The 12,936-nt window shown below is 47.6% G+C and overlaps 1 protein-coding gene across 1 annotated transcript in view; it reads right to left on the reverse strand.

The window, feature by feature from the left end:
- Positions 1–346: 346 nt before the first annotated feature.
- Positions 347–12,936, reverse strand: part of LOC143781744 (alpha-1-antitrypsin-like) — a 58,508-nt gene continuing 45,918 nt past the window's right edge. The window contains exons 4-5 of the mRNA XM_077268521.1: positions 947–1,094; positions 347–584 (exon numbers count right to left, since the gene is read on the reverse strand). Of these exons, the coding sequence (XP_077124636.1) occupies positions 396–584; positions 947–1,094 (337 nt within the window). The 3' untranslated portion in view covers positions 347–395. The remainder of the gene's footprint in view (positions 585–946; positions 1,095–12,936) is intronic.

Here is a 12,936-nt window from a genome sequence, read left to right on the forward strand (position 1 = left end):
TATGTGAGCATTTAGGGCCCCATTATACATTTTGCCCAGGGCCCCACTTGGTGTAAAACCAGCCCTGCTAACAAGGTATAGGTGAAATACAAAAAAAATCCTGTACTCAACCTATTGACTACTTTTCTGGCCAGTGCCCCTCCACTACTGTCTACATACTTCCTGCAGCTGCCACTTACTGAACATCCATGTGACCACTGCAGTCAATCATTGGACTCACGTGAATAATAAGTGACAGCTAAGGACAGTAATTGATGGCAACAGTCATGGAGGGATGTACATCATGTTATCAGTGCAGCTGCCGTAACCCTGATAACACAAGACTAGAGTAAGAACGGCACAGACAGAGAGTAGGCACAGCGCTTTATTGTGTGACAAATGTGTTCGATCTCATTCTATTTTGCTGGGTTCATCATTCTTCCATTCAAAATATCGTTGGAAATATCTTTGTTGTAGATGAAGAATAAGAATGGTCTGTTAAATGTGACATGTCTTGGAGGACTGAGCTTGTTTATCCCAATGCCCGTGGCAGCAGCGTCTTCTGTTCCCTCCTCATCGATTTTCAGCACGGCTTTATGGACAGCCTACAGAGGTTGAGAGCAGAAAAGTCATAAAACATAGGTCACCTGCGCTCTTATTGAGTCTTTAAGGGAGTGGTCAAATTAGGAACATTCCCTCCTACAAGTCCCCCAAGAATCAGCTGCAATGACCAGAGAAGGCAACTGACCTTTCCTTGTGCTGCTCGAGAAATGATGAGTATTTTATTTAAATCTTTGGACAATTGATTTAAATAAAAATGTATTTTTTGACTAAATTATGTTGGGAGGGGTGAACTAATTTACATAATTCTCCCCATAGAGCATTGCCAATGTGATTCCAGTCGGTCTCATTAAGGAGATTCAGCCCCTGAAAATGATTTTTTACTCAAACCCAAAATTAATTTTACCTTTGACAATTTTAGCCTGGAGTCTCCCGTAATCCCGGATAGGTCGGCGTGGTCAGAAAATACCTCTGTGATACCCAATTGTTCTAGTACGTTCTTAAGATCAAGTTCTCCGGACATGGAAAATTTTGGAATTGATAGAATAATATTTCTGTGCAAAGGGAAGAAGTCTCATTATATCATAGAATTGTCCCACTAAAAAGTCCATGTTCACACTGCAATCATAACTTAATTGTACCGTTACAATAATAACAAGTTAATTTTCATCTGCAAAACCATACTGAGCAACTAATCTGCACCCAGGATGAATAGCATACCAGTCACAGCCTGTAAATAGCAGAAGTGTGAGTGCAGCTCTGAGGTATAATATAGGATGTAACTCAGGATCAGTAATGTATGTATACAGTGACTGCACCAGCAGAATAGTGAGTGCAGCTCTGGAGTATAATACAGGATTAGGGTTGAGTGAAACGGATCGGACATTTTAAAAAATCGCCGACTTTCGGCAAAGTTGGGTTTCGTGAAACCCGACCCGATCCCAGCGTGGGATCGGCCATGTGGTTGTCGATCTTCGCGCCAAAGTCGCGTTTCTTATGACGCTTTAAGCACCATTTCTCAGCCAATGAAGGTGGACGCAGAGTGTGGGCAGCGTGATGTCATAGGTCTCGGTCCCCACCATCTTAGAGAAGGGCATGACAGTGATTGGCTTGCTTTCTGCGGCATCACAGGGGCTATAAAGGGGCGTGCACGCCGACCGCCATCTTACTGCTGCCGATCTGAGCATAGGGAGAGGTTGCTGCAGCTTCGTCAGAAGCAGGGATATTGTTAGGGAGGAAAGATTAACCCACAAACTGCTTGTGCTGTAGCGATTTCAACTGTCCAACACCACCTTTTCTTTGCAGGGACAGTGGAGGCTAGATTTCTGTGCATCAGCTCTGTAGCTTATAAGGCTCCCTGATAGCTGCATTGCTGTGTGTACGCCGCTGTGCAAACCAACTGCTTTTTTAAAAGCAAAAGTGGGGCTTCATTTTTGTGGACACTCTGCATTGAGGACAGCACATATGGGTAAGCTGAGTTTATGGTTCATGGCTTAGCACCTATTGCAAAATGCCCGGAGAAGATAATAGTCTATACGACTATTATCTTCTCCGGGCATTTTGCAATAGGTGCGGGTGGCAGCGGTTACTAGGGTGTTCCCTCTAATGAGGTGTCTTGGTCATTGTACCTTAAATTCCCCTGTTTCCTTTTTACGTGTGTCTGCACTCTGCACTTTACTACCCGGACTAGGGTGAATATACATAGGAATCATAGTCTCACCATCATACCCTTGGTACACTTCATGTGCTTACCTCTATGCAGGTGTCTTACGAGTCATACACCTTGTTCTCAAATCACCATTGTTATTTTCTTTGTATTGTACCAATAAATTTACTATTTTTGCATAACTACAGATTATGCTTTGTATTTTTTGCTTTGGGGCATTATGCTCTCTTGTATTTATTTAGTCCATCTTAGAGAAGGGCATGACAGTGAATGGCTTGCTTTCTGCGGCGTCACAGGGGCTATAAAGGGGCGTGCACGCCGACCGCCATCTTACTGCTGCCGATCTGAGCATAGGGAGAGGTTGCTGCAGCTTCGTCAGAAGCAGGGATATTGTTAGGGAGGAAAGATTAACCCACAAACTGCTTGTGCTGTAGCGATTTCCACTGTCCAACACCACCTTTTCTTTGCAGGGACAGTGGAGGCTAGATTTCTGTGCATCAGCTCTGTAGCTTATAAGGCTCCCTGATAGCTGCATTGCTGTGTGTACGCCGCTGTGCAAACCAACTGCTTTTTTAAAAGCAAAAGTCCTGTTGCTCCTTTTTGCACAGTTCTATTGTTTATTTGTCCACACTTTTGTGAGCAGCAGTCCTTTTTATTGCTGGCTGCCATACTTGTCCTGAGATCGTTGTAGGGAGATTGTTATTGTAGTACAGTCCCTTTTTTACATATATTTCCAGCCACTTTCTGCCACTTATACCATGTAGTGTAATACAGCGGGCCTGTTTTTTTTTTTGCTGCAGCGTCCCACACAAAAAAAGGGAGATTTATATTACCACTCAGTGCATCTGCGTCAGTTCTGTTTGGCGTAGATCTGCCAGCCACTTTCTGCCACTTATACTGTGTAGTGTAATACAGTGGGCCTGAATTTTGCAGCAGTCTCCCACACATAAAAAGGGAGATTTATATTACCACTTAGTGGATCTATGTGAGTTCTGTTTGGCGTATATCTGCCAGCCACGTTCTGCCTTGTACATTGGGTGGTGTAATACAGTGGGCCTGTTTTCCCCTGCAGTCTCCCCCCCCCCACAAAAAAAAGGAGCTTTAAATTGCCACTTAGTGGGTCTACGTGAGTTCTGTTTGGCGTATATCTGCCAGCCACGTTCTGCCTTGTACATTGTGTGGTGTAATACACAGGGCCTGTTTTTTCCTGCATTTGAAAAAACGCTCTCATTTTTCATATTTCTAGCGCAGTAATGCAGTTCAATTTCCGTGTTTCATGTTTGCATGTGTTAGCGCTGCAGTGTGCTGCCTTTTTTGCTTGACTGTTTTTTCCTGCAGTCTTCCCGCCAAAAAAAGGAGATATAAATTCTCCAAAAGTTAATATACATCTTCTACCTTGTTTAACAGTAGCATATAATGGTTTTTATATTGGTAACATTTCCGCAAAAATGAGGAAGTGTGGTGGAAGAGGCCGTGGGCGGTCGTTGCCAGCTGGTACTGATGGTGGTGGTGGTAGTGGAGCATCTGGTGGTACTGGGAAAAGCAAGATAGCACCAAAGGCTCGAGGTGTTGAGGCAGCGTCATCATCTGGCTACACAAGGCCTCGAAGGCTCCCTTAGGCTACTTTCACACTAGCGTCATGCACTGCACGTCGCTATGCATCGTTTTGTAGAAAAATGCATCCTGCAAAAGTGCATGCAGGATGCGTTTTTTCTCCATTGACTTGCATTAGCGACGCAGTGTGACGCATTGCCACACTTCGCAACCGTCGTGCGACGGTTGCGTCGTGTTGCGTCGGACCGTCGCCACCAAAAAACGTTGCTTATAACGTTTTTTGGTGTCTCGTGCCCGTCTTTTCCGACCACGCATGCGTGGCCAGAACTCCGCCCCCGTCTCCCCGCACCTCACAATGGGGCAGCGGATGCGTTGAAAAACAGCATCCGCTGCCCCCGTTGTGTGGCGCTTCCACAGTATGCGTCGGTGCGCCGCAACATCGCATTGCGACGTGCAGTGCACGACGCTAATGTGAAAGTAGCCTTATCTGGGAGTTGGAAAACAGATTTTAAAGCCGGAGCAGCAGGAACAAGTTTTGGCTTTCCTTGCTGACTCAGCCTCTAGCTCTTTCACCTCCTCTTCAGAAGCTTCGAAATCTAAAACCAGCGAGTCGTCAGTAGCTGCTCCAGGTCCGGAAAAAGTTGCTTCCTTGTGTCTTTCACCCAAAACAAAAGTGAAGGATGCGGCAGGCAACACTACACTTTACTCCATGGAGCTCTTTACACATACCATGCCTGGGTTATAGAGGGAAATTGTTAAAAGCCCATTACAGGATGAATCGGACATGGAGTGCACAGATACACAGCCACAGCTTGATTATTATGCTGTTCCATTGACTCGGATCACTACTTTGCCCTCGCAGTGTATTGAGCCCGAATCTGACCCTGATGAGACTATGGTGCCCAGTCCCAAACGCTATAGCACCTTACACGTTGACACAGAGGACGGTGCACATGACATTGAAGAGGAGGTGGTAGATGACCCAGTTGTTGACCTAGATTGGCAGCCATTGGGGGAAGAGGGTGCCGCTGCCTGTAGCTCAGAAGCGGAGGAGGATGATCTGCTGCATCAATCTACATCGCAAAAGCTGTCATCTGGCAGGCCCGCATCAGGCCCAAAACGTGTGTCAAAAAAACACAACAGGTGAAGGACAGCGTTGCAATCCGATGACAGTAGCATGGCGTGCAAAGCCTGAAAAGGTATTCCATAGTAGGACGAGTGCAGTGTGGCAATTTTTTTAACCAAGATCCGAATGATCAATCCAAAGTTATATGTAAGAAATGCTCCAAGACCTTTAGCAGAGGGAAGAATCTACAAAGTTTAAATACAACGTGCATGCGTAGACATCTAACCAGCAGGCACTTGGAAGCATGGACTAACTACCAAACTTCCCGTACCGTTGATGCACCTGCTCATATTGAAGTTAGTCAGCAACGCAACTTTGCTTCCCTCACTGAAAGCCCACCGGTTACAGCACCACCAGTAACAAATGTGGAGGTATTGTCGCAAGGCCAAAGCAGTCAGGGAATCACAAGGTTCTTGGTTGGAAACACTGTAGGTAGGCCCACATCAAGAATACCATCACCAAGCCTCTCTCAATCTGCCATGTCCACCACCACCCCCGCTAGTTCCACCATATGCAGCTCTCCAGTCCAGCTCAGCCTACAAGAGACTCAAGATAGGAAAAGAAAGTACTCTTCCTCTCATCCGTGTACACAGGGTTTGAATGGCTACATTGCTCGACTAATCTCATTAGAGATGATGCCCTACCGGTTGGTTGAAAGCGAAGCTTTCAAAGCCCTGATGGCCTACGCAGTACCACGCTATGACCTACCCAGTCAACACTTCTTTGCGAGAAAAGCCATCCCAGCCCTCCAATAGCATGTCAAAGACCACATTAACCATGCGCTGAGGCAATCGGTCAGTCGAAAGGCGCACCTAACAACTGATGCATGGACCAGTAGGCATGGCCAGGGACGTTAGATGTCCATCACGGCACACTGGGTTAATGTGGTGGATGCAGGGTCCACAGGGGAATGCCATAGTGGCACAGTTCTGCCTAGCCCACGGTATATGAAACAGTTGGCTGTAGGCATTTGCACCTCCTCCTCCTCCTCTTCCACAAGCGAAAGCTCATCCACAGAGCTCAGTTGCGTGAACACTCCATCCGCAGCTGCCAGTGTTGCACCCGTGGTGTCCCATTATGGAACAGCTAGTGGTAAGCGTCAGCAGGCTGTCCTGCAAATGAAGTGTTTGGGCGACAACAGACACACCACAGAAGTACTGGCTGAGTACTTGCAGCAAGAAACTCAGTCATGGCTGGGCAGTGTACATCTTGAGGCAGGCAAGGTAGTCAGTGATAACGGAAGGAATTTTATGGATGCCATAGCCCTTCCCAAAATGAAACACATACCTTGCCTGGCTCACACCTTGAACCTTGTGGTGCAGTGCTTCCTCAAGAATTACCCTGATTTACCAGCCCTGCTCCTGAAGGTGCGCAAACTTTGCTCGCACATCCGCCGGTCGCCCGTACACTCCAGCCGTATGCTTAACCATCAGTGATCGCTGAATCTTACCCAGCACCGCCTAATAATAGACGTTGCAACAAGGTGGAACTCTACACTGCACATGCTTCAGAGGCTGTGCGAACAGAGGCGTGCTGTAATTTATTTGTGGGAGGATACACATACACGGGCAGGCAGTTGGATGGCAGACATGGAGTTGTCAGGTGTGCAGTGGTCGAAGCTCCAAGACCTCTGCCAAGTCCTTCAGTGTTTTGAGGAATGCACACGGTGGTTCATTGCGGACGATGCCTTCATAAGCATGAGCATCCCACTAATGCGTCTGCTGATGCAAAGTTTGACACACATCAAGGAGCAGGCGTCTGCGGCTGAGGAGGAGGGAAGCCTTGATGACAGTCAGCCATTGTCTGGTCAGGGAATTATCCAGGACGAGGTGGCAGATGAAGAGGAGAAGGAGGAGGAGGATGATGTGGCTGAATATTTATGGGAGGAGGATGCTTCTCAGGGGGCAATAGAAACTGGTGGCATTGCAAGGTCAGGTACAGGGTTTTTGCGGGCCACAAGTGATGTAGATTTTCAAGAAAGTGCTCCTCAACCCAGCACAAGCAGTGAATTGACACCTGGAACTTTGGCCCACATTGCAGAGTATGCCTTGCGTATCCTAAAACGGGACCCCCGCATTATCAAAATGATGACCGATGACGATTACTGGTTGGCCTGCCTCCTGGATCAACGATACAAAAGCAAATGACAAAATATCATGCCACATGAGAACCTTGAGCAAATATTGGCTACCAAACAAGCAACTCTTGTAGACCGTTTGGTTCAGGCATTCCCAGCACACAGCGGCGCTGATGGTTCTCACAGGAGCTATAGGGGGCAACATGGCAGAGGTGCTAGTGCGGCGCCCCCACTGCCGCAGAGCCTAGGGGTACCCGGTACCGGGCCTACTGAGTCTCTGTTCTGGGGTTGTCACGGTGGCTAGACCCGGTCCGTGGCCCTGCCTGCGCGGGGACGTCCAGTGAAAGTGTGATAGTGAGGTTGCGGTGTTGCGCAGGTCGCAGTAAATAACGAGGACACCAGGTTGCAGTCTCTTTACCTCTTTACTGAAGGATTCTGAGTCCTCTGTCCGGAATACGGTTAACCAGGCTGCGCAAGTCCGGCCGGTCCAATGGCACCTCCAGAGTTCCCTTTGCAGGTGGGAATCTGTGCCTTCCTGCTAGCGCTAGGTGTTGTGGTCCTCCCCTGCTGTGCTTACGGAAAGTCCCCACAACTGTTGTGTCTGTTTCTCGTGTTCCCTCACAACTCGATTAGATGATGATCTGCTAATCCGTCCCTCCCGATGCTATGGTTGGGACGCACCCGTATGACGGGTAGGCTCGGAGCTCTTCCGGGACCCTAGAGTCGCCCCTCTCCACAAATTGCCCCCTATGTCTTCGTAGGTGATTTAGGTGAGACAGCCCGCCTATGACTGACTGTCCTGCCGTTGGTTTGAAGTATTGCTTGGAGCTAGATATATAAATACTTCCTCGGCGTTCCGGCCGCCGGCTGTGCGCCTCAGTAGGATGTTGCCTCGGTCTTACAGCACGACTCCTACTGGTAATCTCCTTCTTGCTTTGATCTCTTTTCTCACTCAGCACAATATATCTCGCTTCTGATCCTTTCTTAGGGCACCGCCGCTATGCTGAGCAGGCACGGTCCCGTGACGTTCTTCCTCGTTGCCAGGCCTCTGTCAGGGTCCCAAACCTGACAGGGACCCTACCGAATCTTCCCCTACAACACCCTCTGCCACAGGGTGTTGCCTGGTTCCAACCCAGTCAGCTTTCTGATCTAACTTCCTGCCTGACCCCCAGTTTTACCAGTATGTGAGGAGTGGCCTAGTGAATAGTACCCTTAGCTCCCCCTGGAGGCCCGACTATGAAATGTATTGGTGTCTGTGATACCTGGTCAGATGAACTCCTTCAGTGCCATCAGACGTACCATAGCTCCCCTTGGTGGCGGAGCCACAGTACTGCAACGACCAGGACTCTGGGGCGCTGCACTAGAGGTGCACAAAGCCGAAGTGGCATTGGACAGAGGGGATTTCTCACCAGGTTGTGGAGTGATTTCCCAATGACCGCAGACACGACAGGTACTGCTGCATCGATTCAAAGTGACAGGAGATAGCATTTGTCCAGTATGGTTACCAACTATTTTTCCGCCATTATCGATGTTCTCCCTCACAGGTCATTCCCCTTTGATTACTGGGCATCTAAACTAGACACCTGGCCCGAATTGGCAGAATATGCATTACAGGAGCTCACTTGCCCAGCTGCTAGTGTGCTCTCAGAAAGAGTCTTCAGTGCTGCTGGTTCAATACTGACTGAAAAAAGGACACGTCTGGCTCCCCGAAATGTTGATGATCTAACTTCATTAAAATGATCCAATCATGGGTTTCGAATTATTTTGGCCCACCTACCCCTGCTGACACATAGCTTGCCAGAAAAATTTCTTGTTTTTGGCCTCCTCTTACTGACTGTTCCAATTCCGCCATTTGCAGGTGCCGAATGTCCACCATAGGCCATTTGTATACCTCCCTAAATGGGCTGACTCCCCCCACAGGGCCATGGTCACAATGTGGCGCAAGCACCCGTGCGAGTGCCGTTTGCCTGGACAGGTGGGTGTGCCCACTCTTGGGCCACGGCACTGGCACAGGGTCCCTCATAGTGCAATGAAGTGTCTATGACAGTGGTGGTGCACAACCAACGCCAGACACACCGTCGTAATATGAGGGGCCCTGGGCCAGTACCGCCGCCCACGAGAGAGTGTTCCCCCCAGCTCGAACTGTGCTCTACCACTTGAAAAACTTACCTCTCCCTGCCCCACCACTGTGTAGTCTGTGCTGTTAAATCCTTAAATGGCACTGCAATAACAAATTTGTTGCAATGATAGATGATAGTAAAAATATACAGGGGCCCTGGCCTCCATTTAGACTCCTTAATACTTTGCGCCAACTACCCCTGTCTGCAACTCTGCAGAGGAGCCCACCCCTGTACCTCGCTATGCCACCAGTTTATTTATGACCAATTCCTTGGCTGACATTTAGCCCACTTTAGTATTTTGGCCTACTAACTGTGTCAGCCACTTCTAACAGTTGACCTCCGCTGAACAAAGCTATGCCACCTCTGTACTCCTGTTACCAATTGTGAACTGCATGTAGCCTACTTACTTATTTGTGCCTAGTAACTGTGTCAGCCTCTCATAACAGTTGTCCTCCCAAGCTGAAACAAGCTAGGCCGCCTGCTTAGTCCTGCTAGCAGTTTTGAACTGCATTTAGCCACCTTTTTTTATGTTAGCCCTCTGTCTGTCTGTCTGTCTGCTCCACACATTACAACTGTCCCCCCCGAAACAAGCTAGGCCGCCTGGTTAGTCCTGCTAGCAGTTTAGAACTGCATGAAGTCACCGTTTTTTATTTTAGGCCTCTGTCTGTCTGTCTGTCTGTCTGTCAGCACCACACATTACAACTGTCCCCCCCCCCCCCCCCCCGAAACAAGCTAGGCTGCCTGGTTAGTCCTGCTAGCAGTTTTGAACTGCATTTAGACACCTTTTTTTAGGTTAGGCCTCTGTCTGTCTGTCTGTCGGCGCTACACATTACAACTGTCCCCCCCCGAAACAAGCTAGGCCGCCTGTATACTCCTTTTTAGTGTTGAGCGATACCTTCCGATATGCAAAGGTATCGGTATCGGATTGGATCGGCCGATACCGGCAAAATATCGTATCTCGCCGATACCGATACCCTATACCAATACATATCTATGGGACACAAAATATCGGAATGGTTCCCAGGGTCTGAAGGAGAGGAAACTCTCCTTCAGGCCCTGGGATCCATATTCATGTATAAAATAAAGAATAAAAAACAAAAAATATTGATATACTCACCCCTCCGGCGGACCCTGCTCTTAGCGGTGCCTCCGTTCCTAAGAATGCCAAGTTAAGGACCTTCGATGATGTCGTGGTTTGTAATTGGTGGTGTGACCGCTCATGTGACCGCTCACGCGACCAATCACAAGCCGCGACGTCATCACAGGTCCTTCACTCGCTAATTCTTAGGAACGGAGGCTGCCGGTTGCAGCGGTTACAACCAGGGCGCGTCAGAGGGTGAGTATATCCCTATTTTTTATTTTTAGTCTTTATTTTACACATACACTGGGAACTTCCGATTCCGGTTTCCGATATCACAAAAATATCGGAACTCGGTATAGGAATTCCGATACCGCAAATATCGGCCGATACCCGATACTTGCGGTATCGGAAAGCTCAACACTACTCCTCTTACCAATGTAGAACAGCATTTAGCCTACTTATTTATTTTGTCCTAGTAACTTTGTCAGACTCTCACAACAGTTGTCCTCCACCGCTGAACCCAGCAAGGCCGCCTGTGTACTCCTCTTACCAATTGTGAACTGCATATATCGTTCTTTTTTATTTTATTCCTACTCAGTGTGTCAGATCCACTAATTACACTTGTCCTCCTCCGCTGAACCACGCTATGCCGACTGTGTACTCCTATTACAAATTTTGAACTGCAATTAGCCACCTTTTTTAATTGTAGGCCTACTTTGTCTGTCTGAGCCGCTTATTACTGTTGTCCTCTGCTGAACACAGCTATGCCGCCTGTATACTCCACTAACCAATTTTGAACTGCATTTTCTTATTTATGCCTACTAACTGTGTCTGCTGTTGTGAACTCTATTTCTGGGCTCCCTCTTGTGGTCACAAGTGGTACTGTGTGAGTGCTGTCTTTCTGCAGGTTTGTGACTGGCATCAGCTGTCTCGTTATCTGTGGGCTGGTTTTCTATTTAAGCTCACTTGGACTCTCAGTCTATGCCTGCTGTCAATGTATTCAGTGCTATTCTAATTCCTTCTGACTACCTTGCTACCAGTCTCTTCAAGAGAAGCTAAGTTTCCGTTTTGTTCATTTTTTGATCATCAGTGTTCAATATGTTTCTTGTCCAGCTTGCTAATATGTGATTTCCCTGCTTGCTGGTAGCTCTAGGGGGCTGAGTTTCTCCCCCCACACCGTTAGTTGGTGTGGGGGTTCTTGAATTCTCAGCATGGATATTTTGTAGGGTTTTCTGCTGACCGCACAGCTCTCTATCTGTCTTCTGCTATCTAGTATTAGCTGAATCTGTTTTCCTACGTGTGTCTTTTCTCCTTACCTCATCGTTATTATTTGTTGGAGGCTTCCTATATCTTTGGGGTTATTTCTCTTGAGGCAAGTGAGGTCTTGCTTTCTCTTTAGGGGTAGTCAGTTTCTCAGGCTGCGTCGAGACGTCCAGGCTTTTAGGCACGTTCACCGGCTACCTTTAGTGTGTTTGGATAGGATCAGGATTGCGGTCAGTCCACTTACCACCTCCCTAGAGCTTGTTCTATACTTAGTAACTTAGCTAGTAGTTCTGTGATCCCCAGCCACTGGGATCATAACAGTACAGCAGGCCTAAAAGTGTTTAATGCTTCGCAGAAGTGGGATAAGAGAAGTCCTGAGTACAATTTTTTTTTTTCCTCTCCCTTTGCTGCAGTCTGTTCAGCTTCTCTCATCCCCTTAATCTCTGGGTGGTTTTGAGCTCAGCTGCAGACATGGATATTCAGAGTCTGACTTCTAGTGTGGATCATCTTGCTGCAAGGGTGCAAAATATTCAGGATTTTGTTGTTCACAGCCCTATGTCTGAGCCAAAGATACCTATTCCTGAGTTGTTTTCTGGAGATAGATCTAGGTTTCTGAATTTTAGGAATAATTGTAAATTGTTTCTATCTTTGAGACCTCGTTCCTCTGGTGATTCCGCTCAGCAAGTTAAAATTGTTATCTCCTTGTTACGCGGCGACCCTCAAGATTGGGCTTTCTCTCTGGCGCCAGGAGATCCTGCATTGCTGAATGTGGATGCGTTTTTTCTGGCGCTTGGACTGCTTTATGAGGAACCTAATCTTGAGAACCAGGCAGAAAAGGCTTTGCTGACCCTCTCTCAAGGTCAGGATGAAGCTGAGGTGTACTGTCAAAAATTTCGGAAATGGTCAGTGCTTACTCAATGGAATGAGTGTGCCCTGGCTGCAAATTTCAGAGAGGGTCTTTCTAAAGCCATTAAGAATGTTATGGTGGGGTTCCCCACGCCTGCAAGTCTGAGTGATTCAATGGCTTTGGCCATTCAGATTGATCGGTGTTTGCGGGAGCGCAAATCTGCGCATCCTCTGGCGGTGTTTTCTGAACAGAGACCTGAGTCTATGCAATGTGACAGAATTCTGACTAGAATGGAGCGACAAAGTCATAGACGTCAAAATGGGTTGTGCTTTTACTGTGGTGATTCTACTCATGAGTCATGTTATCTCAGCATGCTCTAAGCGCTTAAAAAAATCGCTAAACCTGTCACCATTGGTACTATACAGCCTAAGTTCATTTTGTCTGTTACTTTAATCTGTTCTTTGTCATCCTACTCGGTTATGGCTTTTGTGGATTCAGGTGCTGCCCTGAATCTTATGGATTTGTCGTTTGCCAAGCGCTGTGGTTTTGTTCTGGAGCCTTTGGAATTTCCTATTCCACTGAGGGGAATAGATGCTACGCCATTGGCTGAGAATAAGCCTCAGTATTGGACTCAAGTGACCATGTGCATGACTCCTGTACAT

This window comes from Ranitomeya variabilis, chromosome 1, assembly GCF_051348905.1.
Source record: "Ranitomeya variabilis isolate aRanVar5 chromosome 1, aRanVar5.hap1, whole genome shotgun sequence".
Classification (NCBI taxonomy): domain Eukaryota; kingdom Metazoa; phylum Chordata; class Amphibia; order Anura; family Dendrobatidae; genus Ranitomeya; species Ranitomeya variabilis.